This window comes from Acomys russatus, chromosome 31 (genome assembly GCF_903995435.1).
Source record: "Acomys russatus chromosome 31, mAcoRus1.1, whole genome shotgun sequence".
Taxonomy (NCBI): domain Eukaryota; kingdom Metazoa; phylum Chordata; class Mammalia; order Rodentia; family Muridae; genus Acomys; species Acomys russatus.
This window is the reverse complement of record NC_067167.1, coordinates 5,650,083-5,671,021: the sequence shown is the minus strand read 5'-3', so window position 1 is coordinate 5,671,021 and position 20,939 is coordinate 5,650,083. Positions and strand designations below refer to the sequence as shown.

The 20,939-nt window shown below is 37.3% G+C and overlaps 1 protein-coding gene across 1 annotated transcript in view; it reads left to right on the top strand.

Moving 5' to 3' along the window:
• The window catches only part of LOC127212667 (adhesion G protein-coupled receptor E4-like), a 47,025-nt gene that overhangs the window by 21,891 nt on the left and 4,195 nt on the right, over positions 1 to 20,939 (top strand). The window contains exons 10-16 of the mRNA XM_051172751.1: positions 1,960 to 2,127; positions 4,218 to 4,421; positions 9,089 to 9,324; positions 11,421 to 11,487; positions 12,464 to 12,555; positions 14,586 to 14,766; positions 18,296 to 18,391. Coding sequence (XP_051028708.1) covers positions 1,960 to 2,127; positions 4,218 to 4,421; positions 9,089 to 9,324; positions 11,421 to 11,487; positions 12,464 to 12,555; positions 14,586 to 14,766; positions 18,296 to 18,391 — 1,044 coding nt within the window. The remainder of the gene's footprint in view (positions 1 to 1,959; positions 2,128 to 4,217; positions 4,422 to 9,088; positions 9,325 to 11,420; positions 11,488 to 12,463; positions 12,556 to 14,585; positions 14,767 to 18,295; positions 18,392 to 20,939) is intronic.

The window sequence follows — 20,939 nt, the reverse complement described above, 5'->3', positions numbered from 1 at the left end:
GTCTACATTGTATTCCTGAAAAAGTATGTTCCAACACCAGTGAAGGGATGTCTTACCATCAGGAGTGCAACCTGCCAGAACAAGTGAGAGCAACAAGCCAAAAAGGAGTAGCTTCCTTCTTTAATGCCTAGTTTATGAGGGCTGCCGCAAGAAGATGTGGCTCATCGTCTGGTAGATTTCCAGATCTCAAATAATACAACCAAAAAGAATCCCCCACATGTATGTCCAAGTGCTTTGGCTCTAGTTAATTGAAGATGTAGTAACCACAGTGGAAACGATGTAATTAAAATATATCTCAGAAAGATAAGTAGTAATAAAAACAGAAAAAAGGATAACCTTGCATGTCAGTGCCTCAACCTGAAGGCTAAGTTGAATAAACCACTCATGAGCACACTCATACTGGAAGGTAAAACAATTGAACTCATACGTTTGTCTAATAGAGCCTGCTTGAGATTGTGGGGAAAAAAGGGGACACGTGAGCCACAAAGTACAAACTTTAAGTTATAATATGTCATTTTGGAGACTTAATGTGACAACAATAAGAGTGAATTTTAGGCTTTGATTAGCATAAATAAATTATTCATGATAACGGATTAATGATGACATCTTATACATTTACAAAATTGTTTAGATCATATTTATGCCACTAAGTTAATGTGTTTTAGTTCTCCTATTGTATCATACATTCCCTGGGAAGATGAGACCAAACATTTGTTCTCCCCAGATATGTAACTCACGGTAAAGCAAAGTAACCGTACAACCAAATCCTAATTTAGTGAAACAATGAACTTGTTAGGGTAAAGGCAAGGGACTGTTCACAGAAGCACAGATATTTAAAGGACAGGTTATTACCTGAAGGACAAGTTCGGCATGGCTGAGGTTCCATGAGACCTCGAACTCTAGAGATCTCTACATGTCTTACAGGCAGCTGTAAAGGTCAAAGTGCCATTTTCACAGCTTTTATAACCTCCAGGAGAGATGGAATCCTGTGAATCAGAAATTTCTTGAGACTTCGGAGTTGTTTACTTTCTGAATCTCAAGAGTGGAATGTTTTAAATCAGAAGATATTTGTGTAACACATACCCACTCTATCTCTTTTTTCAATTAAAATTTAATTATCTTACTTCCCTCTTTCTCTTTCCTCCTCCCAGTGCCTTCTCATGAAAACTACCTCTTTCTCAAACATCTGTGATTTTTCTTTAATTGCTATTGTTGCATACATATATTTCAAAGATATTACATCTCCAAGATTATCACTAAACACAGAATGGGAGGTGATGGATATACTTATTAGCTTGACTCTAATAATCCATATGTTTGTTATGCTTCTACGGGTATATCCCACAACATTTTTGCTTGTAAACGGCCTCTCAAGAGAGATAGGATTGAAGTACTAAGTCACCTGTATACTTCCATAAATGAAATTTTTTATCAAGCTGAGACCTAAATAGACAACGGGGTCATGGGCATTGTTGAGCATAGTGAGAGACACAGGTAGGAAAGAGGAACATTGCTCTTTCAGCAGAATCCTGGAGCAGAAAGCAGACACTTGACAGATCTCTTCAAACAGTGGTCTTTCACCACAATATGTCATTGGTTTCTTCAGTGGAAAGAACCTGGTAGGTCAGTTCTGAGTCGACACCCAGGGCACTGATATATGGATATAAATAGAGGATAAATGATGAAACAAAAATCTCCATTAGATAAGAGGATGTGAAATATCCCTACATGTGTTTTCTTAATCAAGTGTGTGTTAGATTAATTTAGGTGGAGAAGTTGCAATGTAGGGGTACAGAAATGGCAGAGGAATCAGGAAGAGCAAAGGGTTGAGAGAGATGAGAGGGAAAGAAAACTACTAAAGCACACATTGCTAGCTAATGTCACATATCCTAATTGAAGATAATAAAAGTTAAAATAATGAAACAAAAATCATATCCTTTCATATTGTCTTCTTTGCAGCCTATTGACTCAAGAGCAGAACATCTCTGTGTCCATTGGGAAGACACAGATGAAGGAGGCAGCTGGTCCACCAAGGGCTGCTCTCGTGTACACACCAATGGCTCCTATACCGTTTGCAAATGTGTTCACCTGTCCAGCTTTGCTGTGCTCATGGCTCTATCCCTTGAGGTATCAAGTCTTTCATGTTCTAAGCATGAAAGTGCCATTTATACGTCTCTGTACAAATTTTCCAGGAATAAGGAGTTAATTTACTACAGGGTTAATGAGAGATAATGCTCCCCCGCAAATCTCACAAAAACAGAATGAGTGCAGTTTTGTTGCCACCTGTGTTACCACACTGATGTTCTGTTGAATGATTGCTCATCAAGATTGATCCAACTTCTCTGACTGGCTAGGAATGTGTCCCCTTCCTTCCTCACTCTTGCATGCTTCCTGGTTGCTTCCTGAAGCTACATGTGTGGCCTATGATGTCAACTCTTCATGAAGGAAGAGGGCCATAATTTTGTAAAATGTTGTGTTAATAATTTACTGCTACTGTCATAAAATACCACGGCTGTATGTTATCTAAAGAAGAAAGTTCATTTGGACACCTGGTTCATAAGGTACGTTGTTTATCATGGCATAGAAAGTGTGGCATCACAAGCAGAAGCAGGAAGCTGAGAGATCACATTTTGTTCATCTGCAGGTAGCAGAGAAGGAAAAGGAGGGGGGATAATTATAAAGTCTCAAAGCCTTCCCAGAGTAGCACACACCCTTTTGAAAGAATTGTACTTCTTAGAAGTACTATAACCTCCTCAGAGTACACTGCCACATGGGGATCAATGTTGAAGTACACAAGCCTATAGTACACTTCACTTCTGAAAACCCAGAAAGGCACATAGGTAGCTTTATTCTTATGAAGATTTGCCAAACAAACTCCCTAGAAATACCAGTAACAGATTGTAGAGATTAAATGGGAACAGTATGGGTGGCAACAAACAGTGCATTTACAAGGTTATTACCACTTTGGTTATGTAGGATTTATACCACCCACAGAAGATTCTTGGGATCAGTACTGAACACTCGGTTCTGAATCATTGTAACTGAAGAGTAGTGGATCTTGGGCATGACACACAACCTTTGTTCATTAATCTTATTCCAAGTGTATCCAGTGGTACCATTGTAGCAAAAGAAAAACAAAGTCTTAAATCAGGTAATTTTAATAATACATTGGAGGAAATATTAGTTAAGTGGATTAAACAAAGCTGGAGACATACTGACTATTCCATAAGTGTGTGTGGAGTAAACATGACCCAGCAAGAAAGTTCCTCAAATGCTGGGAAATGGGGTTAGCAGACCTTAAAGCAGTAGAGGCCAAGGGAATCTGAAATTGAAAGAATCATTTAACTTGAAAGGCAGTTATATCCAACCTGCCTTGGTTCAATCAAACCGAAGCAAGTGCCCATCATCAAAGACTCAGCCCTCTAGAATTTTTAGATGTCAACCAAGCCTCAGGTAACTAAAGTAGAAGGAAAATCACCTAATGTCTTCCTGTCAACATGAATTAACAAAATTATAAAAGCTTTCATTTCATAAGAAATGAAATTAATTTATTTTAGGGCCAAATATGAGAGACAATGGCCCAGGAAGACAAATTCAGATTACGTTAAATACCCTGTTTTTTCTTTTAATAGTAAGAGAACAAAGAAAATAATGGATACAATCAATTCACATACTACATTGTGGAACATCTGATAGGCATATCAGAGACAGGAGAGCTGGGAAATCTGGTATAACTTAGGATGCTGTGTGGATTTTGAGCCTTTGGGTTAGTGGAAGTTAGGGGTCTGTTTGTGTGTTTCAAAAGGATTTATATAATGTTCATAGGAATACTAGCTAATACACAGATGGGTAAAAGATACTATTTACAGTGCTAAAGGCAGCTATGATAATGTTACTGCCATTTTCCAATGGTCCTCCTTTAAAGACAGCCAGGCAGCCTCAGAATGCTTAACACACATGTAGCTTTTAGTCTCTAAAATTTACATTCCTGTTTCACTTTAGCCCTAGTTTATTAAATATTTTAGTATGCAATCACCATAATGCTGTATATTTCCACATGTACTTTTTATTTCGTCAATATTTACTGCATGAATAGTGTGCTAAGCACTAATCCTTAACGTGGATGCCAAAGCAGAGAACAAGACATGGCAAGCTGATGTTTATGATAATTGTAGTGTAGACATAGAGACTCTTAAGAAACTGTTTGTGGCTTGTAGGAGGATTCTGTGATTTCCGCACTGTCAGTGATCACCTACGTGGGACTGAGTCTTTCTCTCGTGTGCCTATTCCTGGCGGTCATAACCTTTCTTCTGTGCCAACCCATCCGGAATACCAGCACCACACTTCATCTGCAGCTCTCCATTTGCCTTTTTCTGGCTGACCTCCTCTTCCTCATTGGAATAAACAGAACTGAGCCTAAGGTTGGTGACTGAGTCAAATTACTTCATTGTCTTAATTGGTCATAGCCATCTTGGCCCGAGCAAGTTTGAGAGAGAGAGGGTTTCACCAGTAGAGATGTTGGGATGAAATGCAAGGTGAAAATTTCAGCTCCCTTTCTGTGTAGAATGGAAGGAATCTGTATTTGTAGGTTGATCATTTTGGAATCAAGAATCTATTTTACACTAATGTTACTCTACAATGTTTTTTTTTTTGTGTGTGGATGGTATCTGTGTGTAGTGCATGGACATAAGTGTATATGGATGAGAAGTTATGTATATGGATTTAGCATTCAGAGCGAAGTGTCAAGTGTCTCTCTCTATTTTGTCTTCCTTATTGCCTTGAGATATGGTATCTCAATAAATCAGAAGTTTTTCATTTTGGATAGGATGGATGACTAGAGAGCTTTTGTGATGTATCTGCCTCCCTTTCCCATAATGCTCTGGCTGTAGGCATCTAAATACATGCCCAATGTTTATGTGGTTGTTTGGGATTTGAACCCATGTCCTCATGTTTGAAAAGCAAGTACTCTTACTCACTGTGTCATCCTCCCAGCTATGGGTAAGTTTCATGTTATCTATTAACCAGGGGTCCCGCACAAACTAAGGCACCAGCCAAGGACAAGGCAGGCAGTAAACTTTAAACCCCTACCCAGATCTAGCCAATGGTCAGAACATTCTCCACAGTTGAGTGGAGAGTGGGGTATGACTTTCTCACGTACTCTGGTGCCTCACATTTGACCATGTCCCCTGGAGGGGGGGACCTGGTGGCACTCAGAGGAAGGACAGCAGGTTACCAAAAAGAGAATTGATACCCTATGAGCATATACAGGGGGAGGAAATCCCCCTCAGGAACAGTCATAGGGGAGGGGAGTAAGGGGAAAATGGGAAGGAGGGAGGAATTGGAGGATACAAAGGATGGGATAACCATTGAGATGTAACAAGAATAAATTAATAAAAAATTAAAAAAATAAAGGTCAAGAAATAGATTTGAAGTATATCAGTTTTCACCTACATGAAAAAGATGCATCTATTTTCACCTATACATCATAGTCACCCTTTACACCCAAAGGAGAAAGGTACAATATTCTCTTGGAGGGGAAGTTTATATGGATCAAAGCAGGAGTACATACAACTTCCTCTCATACTTTGTTAGTCCTGCTACTTGACCATAGCAAACTACAAGGCATACTAGTTAATGTAGCCTTTGGTTTGGAAGTTCTTACACAACTTACCATACTTCAGAATCAGGGACAGGATAGAAGCTCGAAGTCACTCACAATAGATTTGCTGCACTGACACGCAAGTAACTCTAAACCTCTTCATCCTAGTTGCTGTTTCAACTTGTTGAAATGACTTCTCATTTTAATAATGAGAAAAAATAATTATTGACTCCTTTTCACGTATAAATTTTGTCTATATTGATTTTGTACATGGTGTGTTTTTTTTAAGAACATAAACACATTTTATAATAATTATGTTGTGGGTTATATGTTTGAATATGCACCACAAGGCATATTTGATGATGACTTAACCTAAGATGTAGTAATGATAATGGTAGGTCTCAATTGCATAGTCGGACATTGGCGATAATTAAGTGAATATTTTAAATTAAGCAGCAAAATGTATTTTAATATTTCTAATACCAGCACAATGAACAGCTAAGTGGTTGGTAATATGTCAACAACCCTGACTTGATCATCTCATTCTGTGCGCACATATTGAAATGTGATAGCGTACCACAGGACCATGCTAAGTTAATACTCATTCTTTAAAATAAGAAAGGAAGGGCTTGTTTCTTTAATCAGTTGCCTAGGATTCAGCTAAAGGAGGATTCAGAGGGTAGTCCTGGCAACACAGTGAGACTTTAATTCAATATAAATACATAAAAATACAGAAACATGGTGGGCTCATTCAGAAAGGACTGCTGGGCTGGGTTCACTACTCACCAATAGTTCATTGCTGATACTGCGAGTGGTTTCTGTAAAGAAGGACACATGTTTTCTTCTCACTGTCTTTGTTGTTCTGTCACAAAATGATGTTTAAAAAAAAAAAAAAAAAAAGGTCTTCCCAGAAGTGGCATCTTGAGTTTTGACTTTCTAGCTTCGGCAAGAAGCTTCAGAAGCTAGGGATATCTGTCCATGAGAACATATGTGGGCTTTGGTATGGTGCATTGCATCAAAGATGAACAGAGGCTAGATCAAGCTAGTTAGCATATGCATTCCCTCTGAATAATATCTTCTTTTGTGGCAAGAGTACTTTAAAAGTGGTTTCTGAATGCACAGCAAGTTGTTATAATCAATGACTACTGAGCTGTGTGACAGCCCTATGCAGTTGCGCTCTCACAGTTTCTCTCTGAAAAGCAAGTGTCTCATTGCATGGCTCTTGTATAAACTTGACACAATAAAATGGAGAAGGGAAGTCTGGTGTTGGTGTTGGGAGGTGAAATGGGGAGTAGGAGCATCATAGCTGATCAGACATCCTTATTTCTGCAGTCCCTATAATGCTTGTATAATAAGAAGGAGATGTCTTGTGAACCTTGTCAGTCTCAGCAATGCCCTGAGGCTTGTGAGTTGTTTTTCTCTCTAAACCCCAGTGAGCCTATATCCAGAATTGAATGCTTTAATTTACAGGAGACTGTTATACAACAGTCTATCTTCTTCACGTGTGCGTGTTTTAATATCCTTTCAAATGATATCATGTTTGGAAACTTCTTTTCATTTTACTGGCATAATGGTCCAGTGTATGGTATACCATATTTTGGTTATCTATGTGTCAGTTGATAGAATGTGGGGTTATTTCTGCCTTTTAGCACTTGTGGAAATAGACACCACAAATGTTGCTAATAAAATTCATTTACATAGCAATTTTTATATGTTTCAGACAATAACTTGTGCTACAGCCAAGACTATATATAGTAAATGTTTTCATATTTATGTATAATCTCTGAAAATTTTCAGAGTTCAATTAGATTTTTGATAATTCAAATTCAGAAAAAAATCATCACTTCTCTGAACACTTTCTCTGCACTATCTTAGTGCTGTTGTCCTAGTAGTTCATATTGCTGTCTTCGGGTTCTATATATTTACAAAATTGTTTTACATTTTTTATTTACTGAGTAGGAATATATATATGCATGGTCCACATGTAGAATTCAGAGGACATCTTGTCAAACTCGATTCTCTTTTTACAATTTGGGCTTTATAGGTCAAACTATGCATATAGGTAAACAACGTTACCTCTGAGCCATCGTTTTGGATGAAGTATTCTAATATTCTTTCAATAGTACCTAAAATACTTTTCTCATTTTATGTACATTTTATACCAAGGTTTGCATATATGATTCACATCCCTAAGGTTTTAAGTGTGTTGTCTATTCAGCTTTTTATTATCCATTTCAACACCTTATCACGGTCATCACAGTTTCTTCTACCATTTCAGTCATCATTGAAGAAGTCAGGAAAGGATCTGGGGGTATTTAAAAGCAGTTGACGCTCTGCAGAAGGCCTGACTGTAGTAGACAGCACTCTCATGACAGCACACAGCTGTCTGTAACTCCATTCCCAAAATATCCAATACCCCGTTTTTTCATCTAGAGGTACTAGAAACATACACATGGAGGCATGAACATGGCTCACATACATACATGGAGGAAAAACACTCATAAATATAAAATGAAAATTATTCTTTCAAATAAATTAGTTAAATTAGTGGTTAGGCTCTCCAGTGAGTAAAATCAATTGCCACAGAAGCGTAGTGACTTGAACTCAATTCATGAGATCATAGAAAGCATGCATACTTAATATGATTAATAATAATTTAATAATAATAATAATAATAATAATAATAATAATAATAATAATAATAATAATAATAATGCTAAGGAAATGTTACAGTTCTAGCTGAAAAATATTTGTGATACCTATGGATCAAAAGCCAGCACACACATTTTAAAACTCAATTTTCTAATATTTATTTCTATTATCATCTTCTTTATGATGTGTAAGTCTGGGTGTCCATCCATTAAAAGTGGTAAAATATCATTACAAGAAAACATTTATTGTATTAATGTAGCACTAATATAACAGTGAATGCTGTTCTCTGAGGGCTTATTATCATTTTCTGTAAAGACAGATCCTGCAATAAAGATTTTATGAGCATATATATATATATATATATATATATATATATATATATATATATATATATATATATATGATACATTAATCTAGGGAGGAAATGTGAAAATAAGGCCAAGATGGGAAAAAAGTCAATGAATGTTTTTAAGTACCCAGCATATAAACAATTACAGGTAGATTCCACTGAAGACCTCCAGGAGGCAACAAAGAGCATGTGTCTTAGAGTTCTGTGTAACGTTTCAGGGTGTGAATCTAAAAACACTTGTGCATAGCAATTTGAGACTTGCTATGATATCATTTACTCCTTGACACTTTCTGAACTGATTTATCAATTCATGTGGAAAGTAAGTTTCAATGACCAGAAGGGGCTTCCTCAAATTGTATTGTCTCTACTCAAAATGTTCCAGAATCCTGCCGTGATCTATCACCAACATCCAGTGAAGAGTGTGTGTTGAGAGTTGCTTTGAGTATAGCCTGCATCCATCCCACTGTATCTTTTTTTCCCACTCCTAGGTGTTGTGCTCCATCATTGCAGCAATGTTGCACTACCTCTACTTGGCTTCATTCATGTGGATGTTTCTTGAAGGGCTACATCTCTTTCTCACCGTGAGAAATCTCAAAGTGGCCAACTACAGCAGCTCAGGCAGATTCAAGAAGAAGTTCATGTATCCTGTAGGCTATGGGATTCCTGCCTTTATTGTTACTGTGTCTGCGATAGCCAGACACAGTAATTATGGAACATACATCCAGTAAGCATAGTGTGTGTTCAAGGAGAAAAACCTATAAATTTAACTTTACCATCAAAATATACATTGACCAACTAATCTTCTATAGTTTGGACTGTTCTCCAAACCACCCTGTGTTCTTATTACTTCCTTTTGTCAGTCTCAAGAGCGCTGGTTCTCAGTGTCTTGTTTTGATATTGGTGCTTGAGGTAGCAATTATTCTAGCTATAACATAAAAAGTTTGTCACTTGTAGATGCCATTTGCTACCCTTAATTATAATTTTGGCAAAATGTTTTTTATTTGCTTGTTGTTTGTTTGAGACACAGACTTATGCCTCTCAGATTGGTCTGGAACTCACTACATAGTTAAGGATCTTCTTTAGTTCCCCATCTCCCTGGTTCCACCTCCTCAGTGCTGACATGACAAGGTTTCAGCCCCACATACATTTGTTTAGCAGTGATACTGTGACCCCCCCCCCCCAAGTCCTTATACATGTGAAGTGAGCTTTCTCACAGCTTGTTCATATCTTCTGGCCCACGGTTTCTAATTCTTAAAGCCATAGTTTGATAGAAGCCCTCAGTGGTTTTGCTGTTTGATCACGTTAAGTATTTTGGTAAGGTGAGAACTCCTTTCACAGATGGGCTACAGACATAAAAAAAAATTGAACTCAACTTCAGGAAAATAAAGAATGGATAAAGAAATCCCACAGTCTCACACTAAAATACCATGTACTGTGTTCTCTGGGAAGCTCAAACAATAGGTAGAAGTTAAGATTAATCTTCCGAATGACAATGACAGTGAAGAGAAAAATACCAGCTATCAAGGCTGGTCTTCTGCTCTTGTGGCTCTCAATATAACTACATGAAGGTAGAAGTTTTTTATTTCATTGATAGACATATGGAGATGGTTGTACTTATACATTTTCCAAAAATGAAGCTCAAATGAGAACAAATCAAAGTACTCAAGGTCACATTGCGAAGAGTTATAGAATATTTAACTTGGAGATATGCCCAGTGTTTAGCTTGGACACTACACTCATCAAAATGATCTTGGAGATTGAATGAAAGACAAGATTGGGAGTGGGAAAACGTTTAATAAAGGACCAAATACTAAAAAGCTTAAGTTTGCAGACCAAATAATCTCTTTACCAATCACTTTATACCATACCCCAATGGTGATATGGTGATATGTAAAGTAAGGGGTGAAAATGAGTCCCAGTAAAACTTCATATACAAGATAAGAGTACTTGACAACTGCATTTGCTGAATGGTTGCAGTCTTCATCCCAAAAAGACAACTTATGAGCAGATATTTTTTTTTGTATCCTAAACATTGGCTATGGCAAATTATAGCTATCAAATTCACAATGCTCTACCAGAACTCAATTTATACTAAGTTCTACTAGATTTATTGACACTTTCCAGGAGAAAATGTGACAGTCTTCAAGAAGTAGAGTGTTCTGTACATGAAATATATTTATCTTTTGTTGGTTGATTTGGACTACAATTAATTATTACTTTGATTGCCTCACTATAGCTGTAAGTATCATGATAACGGCTACACCTATTGAGTCTCGAGCTGCTCCAAAATTTGCATATATATCATGACATTTAAACTGTATCATCTACAGTTTGTAGATGAAAAAATTTATACAGGCCAATAGAAGAACTTTAGAATAAGTGGAGAAGTGTCCAGGTTTACAGATAGAAAGAATCAATTTTCCTAAGATATTCATTTTACAAAATGTGTTCTAAATAATTGAAAACATTCCACAAAGTAATCCTTTCAATATTATAGAATTTATTAAAAGTTTATTTGGGGGAATGAATAAAACCCAGCATTAATAACTTGAAGCCCTGAAGAAATCACAGCTACTGAGTTTTAAATGTCTTGATTGCTTCCCCAGTTATTGGATGTTTCCCAAGCTTTAATCATTTCCTATTGGAGACTTGGGAAAGCTGATTCTCAGTGCACACAGCTTGTGTCAGACAATAAATTTATCTAAACTTCAGCTTGGAAATATTGGTTCCACATAGTATTAGATAATACTCTGTGGTCTGTATTCAACTATCTTTGTCCTATAGTGAGAGAGAATGATAATTCTCATCTTATGTCCACAGCTGCTGGCTCAGCCTGCACAACGGATTCATCTGGAGCTTTCTGGGGCCAGTGGCAGCTATTATTTTGGTAGGTGACTGTGATTTGTGTGTGTGTCTACATTCAGATAGCCAAGAATAGAATGTGTTATATTTGTTAAAGTGGAACTATGGTAAATACGTGCAGCCAAAGCTCAGTCTGAAAGTCTCTTATTCCTAAATATATTGTCATATTCATCTGCCCTTCCTAATATACTCATCTCCCATTAGCTGATTTTTAATTTTATTGTTGAGAATTTGACATAAGCATTCAAGGAACCAAGGCTCTATTTATTCTCTCCAACTTTCCTCTCAACTTCACACCCTTCTTCTTTACATACAATAACCAATGAAGTCAAACTAGTATAGACAGCCTATCAGTAGCCACATGCAAAAATAAATATTGAGTCTTCTTCCTCTAGTACACATAAAGGCCAGTCATTTCTCATTTGGGTGGAACATCAAGAGTTTCTTCCTCATCCAGGCTGAATTTTTGACTAGGTTGATCTTGTGTGAGTCTTGAGTGGGTAGCAGCAATGGCTGTGAGTTTATGAGCACAGTAAGCATGCCATACTCAGAAGACAGCATTCCTCTTTTGGGGGAATTTCCATCCACCAGGTCTTATATTCTTTATGGTTTCTCTCCTGCCATTAAAAAATTTAACATGACATTATGTTGTAGGTGTTTTTAAAGTCCTAGATTCATTAATTGATTTTTACTTTTGGAAAATATTGAGCGAGCATCCATCTACTCTGTACAGGATGTGTTTCTGTTTTCTAGAAACGTCTTAATTAATACCTTTTTAATAGGTAAGGAATGAATAGTAGCCATCTTATTTCAAAATGCCCTATTTTGAGTAAATATTACAGAAATTACAACTAGGCATTGAGCCTTGCACACAGTATTTCAGAGAATGTCCAGGAAACTTTATAGAGCCTAAACTGTTTGGAGAACTCTCAGATCCAACACAAGTTGCACTATATGAAAAAAAAGAATACTTCAATTCATTTTTCCTGCCATCTCCACAGATAAACCTGGTATTCTACTTTCAAGTCATATGGATTTTGAGAAGTAAACTTTCTTCCCTCAATAAAGAAGTTTCTACACTTCAGGACACAAAGTAAGAATGTACCAGAATCGGAAGATCCCATTTAAACATTTTCTAGAAAAGAAATCCCATGATGGAAAGTATCATAGTGAATCTGGCTCTGGTTCACAGGTAGAGGTCTTGATAGTATGTATGAAGCTCCGGCTTCTAAACCCAGAACAACAAACAAACAAATAAAAGCGTATAAAGTTACAAAACAAAGTTCTTCATGCTCACCATCTGTTCATAATCAGGAACATTGAATAGAAAAAGGAAGAAAATTCTAGCTTCAGTTAAGCCAGTGCACTCCTTCAATTATATACTGTAAACTTTTGTTATTTATTGATATAATATAGTTTATGTGAAATCAATACTAAGAGTTTTTCTTAATTTCTTTTCCTGTTGCTGTGACAAAACATACTGACGTATATATGAATTCATACACACACACGCACACACACACACACACACACACACACACACACACACACACACACACATATATATATATATATATAATTATTTTTACCTCACTGGCCTTGAACTGTGTTTAGTTCACAAGTAGAGCTCTAAGTACATGGCCGTACATCATCCACAACTGGAAAGAAGATGGTGTGGATACAGGTGTGTATGCAAATTCCTTTCTACATATCATATAGTGCAGCGTCCTAGCTCTGGGAAATGATACTGTCCATATTGAGTAGGACATTCCCTCTCCACCAATTAATATAGCAAAGAAAGTTCTTACTAGACATTATCAGAATTCAAACTTGATCTCGACTTTTCCTCAGAAACAGGCCAGTAAGGTGATTATAGGCCATGCAAAGTAGACAATTTAATTGATGCCTTACCAACTCCATTTCTTACTAACTTGATGTTCCAACATTTTAACTTTAAGCCATTACATTCTACTCCTTGTTCTCATAGGCTCATGGCCATTTCATAATAGAAACATATATGCAGTCAAAATGAAAAGCCCCTTAGACAACTATTGTTTCAACTTATCAAAACACCAAAATTCTGCAAATGTGAAGTGTTATATTTTTTCTTTTATTCTTCTCCTATATATTACAGAATGATGACAATTTCTCCTTTCTTCCTTCCTTCCTTCCTTCCTTCCTTCCTTCCTTCCTTCCTTCCTTCCTTCCTTCCTTCCTTCCTCCCAGTCTCTCCTCACTTCTCTTTCCTCTAGATCCACTGCTCCTACACTTTCTTTCAAAAAACAAAAACAAAAACAAAAACAAAACTGATCAGGTCTCCCAATGATAACCTTTCAACATGGCCTAACAATTTACTAAAACTAGACACAAACCCTCATATTAAAGCTTGGAAAGAAAGCTCAGTAGGATAAAAGGGTCCCAAGAGCAGGCACAAGAGTCAGATACAGCCCCAACTCTCCTTGTTGAGAATCCAGCAACCCGACCAAGCTATATAGCCATAAGGTATATGTGGAGGACCTAGATGACACTCAAATAGGGCATTTGCTTCTTGCTTGAGTCTCCGTGAGCCTTCATGAGCACTGCTTACTTGGTTTAGTTGGTTGTACTTCATGGTGTACTTTACCCCTCTGGCTTCTAGAAGTCTCCCTCCCTCCCTTCTGAGGGGTTTTCCAGAGCCACCTAGTGTTTGTCTTCAGGTCTCTGCATCTGCTTTCAACAGGTAACTGGATTATATCCCTCTGATGTAAACTGGACTACGCACAGATCTATAACTGTAGCAGAGTATCATTAGGAATCATTTAATTGACTTTTTGCCAATAGTATTTGGTTTTCTCACGGGTCTCTTTACTGTCTTGCCTCTGGTTCTTAGCCATGTATAAGGCAGTATTATTCCTGGGCTCCTTTGTATGCTGTGGGCCTCAGTTGGACCAGTCATTGGTTGTCCATTTCCATAAGCTCTGTACCCCAGCCCATCTTCTAGACAGGGCTGATACATTTTAATAAATAAAGTATTTCCAAAATAAAATAACCTAGCACATAAACAACATATAGTTTCTGTCAAGATAATATGATTTGAAAGCATGATGAACAGCAAATAACTTTGTTGCTATTGCTTTCTTTCAGGATTATGACATTTAAAGCCATGGTTCAGCTATTTGTATTGGGATGCTCCTGGGGCATTGGCCTATTTATAGCCAATGAAGTCGGAAAGACAGTGAGATTGATATTTGCCTATCTGTTCACCATCATCAATGTCCTGCAGGGGGTTTTGATATTTGTGGTACATTGTCTGCTTAATCGCCAGGTAAGCCTGCCTTATTTGTCACTAACCCAGCTTCAAAATCTCGTGAACCAGATGATTACATTCTTGGAGTTTCGCATTTCAATTTGGAAATTTTCATTTATTTAAGGTAGTTTTAAATTTTGACTAGGTAAGTAACACATTGTGTTTCATATCTATTCAGCATCTAAGCATACCTCTTAAGGGCATGCCAACTTGGGGTGGATATGCTGCATTGATGAAGGGTTTTTTATTACCAAAATTTCAACCATGGTGGCTTAAAATTATGAGATTTCTTTCTTGTTCTTGTTATATAAGTGTAACTTGATTGACTTAATCTGTATGAAATGAAAGTAGCTTCACTTGACAGTGATTTAGGCTGGCATTATGAATACAATGGGGGATATTGTCTGGTATCAAATGCGAAAGAGAATTCTACATAAATCACACCTTAGACCTTAAAGCTTATACATATTAGTTATGGATGGCATCATTTCTACACTCTTTTGTTTCTATGTTGGCCTCTACACATCTAAGTTTGGGGTAATTAAAAGCATAGGTATCAATTTCTGAATTTATGTTGTTGGATGGATATTTGTGATTTGGTTTCTGTTTCGTCTCTTGTCTTCTGGTCTCTGTGGCATGAGCTCTTTGCAGATAGTGTTGTCTCTGGTAGAGAGGAGAGTCCCAGCCCCAGTTGGAGGCTGAGGAAAGGCAATTATGAGGGCACAGATGGGTGACAGTGTGGGGAGATGCTGAGATAGTGGAAGAGTAGGGGAGTTTGGCCAGCAGTCATCCTACCTGATATTTTCCTAGTCTGCTTGGTGTCTAGTAAGTAGGTAGTCTCCACATCACTTGAAAGCTTTGTCAAAGCATACATTGACCTGGTAGGGCTAGGAAGTGTTAGGGTTAGGAAGGTTCACGACTTGGGGATATGATAGGGGAGTGATGAAATAGTGAGATGGTTGGAGAGTTTGATGGTCTGGCAATCTACCTGGATTTCTCCCAGTCTGATCTACAGCAGTGCAGGGCATCTCTGCCCCTATCAGAGACTTGGGGCACAGCAACCAAGAGGCTGCAGGCCTGGGGATAGGGTGTTGGGACACCTTGATAGTGAGAGTAGGTAATATTGGGAAGTGGGCAGCCTACCTAGAATTTTCCCAGTCTGTGAGGTCTCTAGTTGGGCTGGAAGTCTTCATGCCAGGCTAGTATCTGGTATAGATCAAAGAATCTGTGCCCTACTTAGCAGCGTGGGCATGTTGATTAGGATGCTGGGGTACTGGGTATAGGGTGAAGAGAGTTCAAATTGAGTGTAGAGTTTTGTGGGATGACAGCATACCTGCACTTCTCCCAGTCTGCTTGGTCTCTGGTTGAGCAGAAAATCTTGGTACCATTTTTAAGCTGGACTTATCTCAGTATGTGAGGTCTCTATCAAAGCAGGTAGTCTCTGTGACCAGATGGTCTCTGGTAGTACAGGAGTCTCCACTCATGTTGGTGGCTGGCATATGATGACAGGGAGTGCTGGGGTACTGGGGATAGGGTTGGCAGAGGATCACAGTAGGCGAGTTTGACAGGGAGTATCCTACCTGGATTTCTCCCAGTCTGCATGGTCTCTAGTAGAGCAAGGAAGCTATACTCCTGTTGGGGGGTAGGACACAGTAAGTAGTAGGGAAAGGGGCTGGGAATAGGGTCAGAAAACTCTGAGATAGTGAGCTGAACAAGTGTGAAAGTTGTGGGGAGTGTTTTTTCCCAATCCGTGCTGTCTCTAGGAGAGTGGAAAATCTCTGTCCCGTGGTTGTTTTTGGTATCACAGGGCATCTCCACCCAGTAGGAATCTGGGTTATGGCAACTAGGAAGGTGGATTACTGTGTGCGGGGTGAGAAGAGGCTGAGAGTGGAGGAGTTTGGTGGGTAGGCAGTCTACTGGGACTTTTCCCAGTCTGCTTGGTCTCTGGTGGAGCAGGGAACCTGGGAAAGATCAAGTAGGATTAGGGATGGGGTTGGGGAATGCTGAGATAGTGAAAGAGCATGGAAGGTCTGTGTTAGGACAGCCTACATGTACCTCTCCTAGTCTATGCAGTCTCTAGTAGAACTGGAAGTCTATGGCCCTTTTGGAAGCCAGGGTACAACAAGTAGGGTACAGGACTCGGGGATAGGGTAGGAAAATGCTGACATAGTGAGTGTGTATGTTTAGGGAAAGCACAGCCTATGTGGACCTCTCTCATCCTGTTAGGTCTCTAGTAGGCCATCTCTTCACTAGCCTCTCAAATCTTATTTTTAGTACAGTGACTTTAAAAAAAAAGAGCCAATCATGGTATACTGTCATATACCATTTTAAATATTACTTTCATTAGATTCAGACTCTACTACATAAATTAGAGGTTAAAATGGATTTTTCACTGAGTTTTTGTGAGAGTTAAATGTTATGTTGCATATTAAATGCCTCACATATATCTGTTGTTCAGTAAATTTTGGCCACTATCTTCATAGTCTCAACATCTTTTCCCTCTTCATCATCATCACCATCACCACCACCATCCTCTAGTCATCATCATGCTTACTGTCAATCACTATCATACCCATCATCATAGTTATCATTATCATCATCACAATAATTATAATTATCGCCATCTTATTCATTATCATCATGCACACCATTATTACCACCATCATTATCATTACCATCAACACTGCCACTCTGATTACTATTGTCACTAATACATCCTTTATCATACTTATTACCACCACCATTACCATAATTATCATCATCATCTTATATATTATGTCATTCTCTTCACTGTTGCTGTAAATGACCATACTATGATATTCATTACCACCATCAGTATCACAGTATCACTACCATCCTTCTTCTTCTTCTTTTTCTTCTTCTTCTTCTTCTTCTTTTTCTTCTTCTTCTTTTCCTTCTTCTTCTTCTTCTTCTTTTTCTTCTTCTTCTTCTTCTTCTTCTTCTTCTTCTTTTCTTCTTCTTCTTCTTTTTCTTCTTCTTTTTCTTCTTCTTCTTCTTTTTCTTCTTCTTCTTCTTCTTCTTCTTCTTCTTCTTCTTCTTCTTCTTCTTCTTCTTCTTCTTCTTCTTCACCATAATCATCCATTGATCACTGTCATCATATTCGACAATATCAACCTTATTGGGACTATTAGCATTATTTTCATTATCATCACTACTCTCATGATTACCAGCGTGACTATCCTTCTCATCTTTATCTTTATTATCGCTACCACCACATTCAACAGTATCAGAACCATAACATTAAAATAATAACCACCATTTATATAATTATAATATGCATCACAATTACAACCAGCAACGTCATCACATCCTTATGGTATTTAGCAAAGATACCTTTTTTTTAATGAACGAAATTGAATTTAAATAAGATTAATGAGATCAAATATGCCCAAATATACAGAAAAACAATGAATGTGATAGAGTGTGATAGAGAGTAACATTTGGCCTTGGTATCTTTTGGTCCCATATTAGATATATTTACTTTTCTTGAACCAAATTCAGAGTCTGACCCATTGTTAATTCCCAGGTGCGAATGGAATATAAGAAGTGGTTTCATAGGATGCAGAAAGGGGTTAAAATTGAAAGCACTGAGATGTCTCATTCTACTACCAACACCAAAATGGTAAGATAACTCCTCAGGAGGGTTTTCTATGACCTGATCCAGATTCTCATGCAAACATGTTTTTTTTTTTTTTTTTTTTTTTTTTTGTTGTTGTTGTTCCTTGATAAAGGAAATTAAAAATCTGGCTTACAATATTCAACCATAGTTTCTACATTTGACACCTAAATGCTTCTCTTAATTCCTTAGTTTCTTCTTGCCTTGCTCCATTCATTACATCCCTTCTCCATCCCATCTTCTCTTTCTACTCCACTCAAATCTTTATTTTTCTTCAATATCCATTCCTCTATGTCTCCTCTCCCTTTTAATCTCTTTTATCTTTTTTCCTGTTTAGTATCATTATATGGGTATATATCCACTTCAGAAAACTCAAGTCAGTATTTATTAGATATAACTAATGTAAAAATCTGAAAGGCATCGCATGATGCTTCAGCCTATTGTAATACCAGTGATACTCCTGAGTTTTGTAGTGGAGTTCAGAACTGAGAGATTTGCATGCTTTGCCTTGCCTTTTTTGATAAACAAGAGATAACTAATCTTCCTTTTCTTCACGGAGGCCTGGACCACTCTATGCTATGCCCTTCATTCCCCATGAGAATATGGCTTCTATCAATTGCTTTCTCATGGGATCATGTCATTCCCTGAAGCTGTAGGAGTTTGTCCATAGACTGTAAGAATAAAAATTTTTTCCAAGTAATATGATCACCTAATAAATGTTATTCATAACATAAGACTCTTCTTAAGATGGTTCTTGTTTCTCGCTAATTGGGGATTTGATGAGCCATGAAACTGAGTTCTTACCTTGTGCTAACTTTCTGTGCAGGAAGAGTCACACTCAGACCAACTCCTTTACCATATCTAATGGACTAAAAACTGTGTAATTGTGGGTTGGGGATATAGTGCAAACAAAAATAGAAAGCATGGTTCATGCTTTTAATCTCAACACTGACCAGATAGAAATGAAGGATCCTTTGAGCTCCATGGACAGCTGGTTTAGATAAACTGCGAGTGACTGATCAGTTAGAGACTCTGATAAAAAAAATGAATGACATTTGATAAAAATGACACTGGTGGCTGTCCTCTTCCCTTCATTTGTGTGTATATCCATATACAAATGCACCCATACAAATATCTGAGTGCACACACATAAAGCTGAATAACTGTAGCCACTGCAATATAATTATTTATCAGTTTTCAACACCTTCTCTAGTTTGGCTTATGATTATACTATCTTGTTCCCATGAAGTTTATTTTGAAAGTACCATAATGAAGTTCTATGAGAAATATATGTATATAAAGACTTGAAGGTGGTATATGATAAAATACCATCTCAGAGGACAATAATTAGACTGAGAAATTTACAGGGAGGCCACTGATTCTTAGATGCTGAGAGTCTTGCTGCTGTGCTCATCTTTCACTCTCCATGTAAAAATAAGATTCATTGTGAGATTTCTATCATACAAGTAATATTTCATGTCAAATCCTGTATCTATTTACCATGTGTCTTACCCTAGCCATTTTTATTCCGTATTAATCATTAACTGTTGTTCAATATTCAAATACACATTTTTCTTTCTCTTGTGATAAACTCTTTGTATGTAGTACATTTCACTGAAACAAATATCCTTGATCTCTATTCATTTTTCTTTTCATTAAAATAGTATTTATTTAGTGTAAATGGTTGTTTTTCCTGAATACTTGGTGCCCATAAAAGACAGAAAAAGGCATCAGATCCTTTGGAACTTGAATTAGAGACAGTTATAAACCACCATGTTATGTAATAAATTGAATTCAGGTTCTCAAAAGAGCATCCATTGCTCTTAAGTGCTGAACTGTCTCCCCAGGGTCTCCATATTTTTTTTCTAAATATGTGAGATTTTTTTTGTGGCTCAATAATACTCCATGTATATGAAAAACATATTTCCTTTATTAATCTGACAGTAAGTATTTCTGTAGATTCCATGTCTTATAGTGAGAAATGAAGTAGTAAACATTCTTAGACAGGTATCTCTGTAATATCTTAACGATAAACCTTTGAGATAAAATTTATGCTTCTGTGGTTACTGGGTGTCCTAGTTCACTTTCCATTGCTGTGATAAGACATTATGACCAAGGTAACTCCATTTAAAAAAGGTATCTTTGCTAAATACCATAAGGATGTGTGTGTGTGTGTGTGTGTGTGTGTGTGTGTGTGCATGTGTGTGTGAGCATGTGTACATACACTGTCAAGCCATAGTGTATGTTTGACAATTAGAGGACAACTTTCAGTAGTTGGTTCCCTTCCACCACATGAGTCCAAAGGTGAACTCAGGTGCCTGACAACACAAGCCTTTATCTGCTCAGCCATCATAACATCATAACATGTTTTTATAACTTCTGCAATCAACTTTAATGTGTTTTCTCTCTTTCTTTTTGGTTTCCTAAGTTTTCTAATATTAGTCCACCTCTATTTTCTTTCTTAGCACTTTTTTCACTACACAGAAATCACATTGAATACTGTGATGTAGATTGTATTCTTGTAAGCTTAATTTAATATACTTAATAAATAATA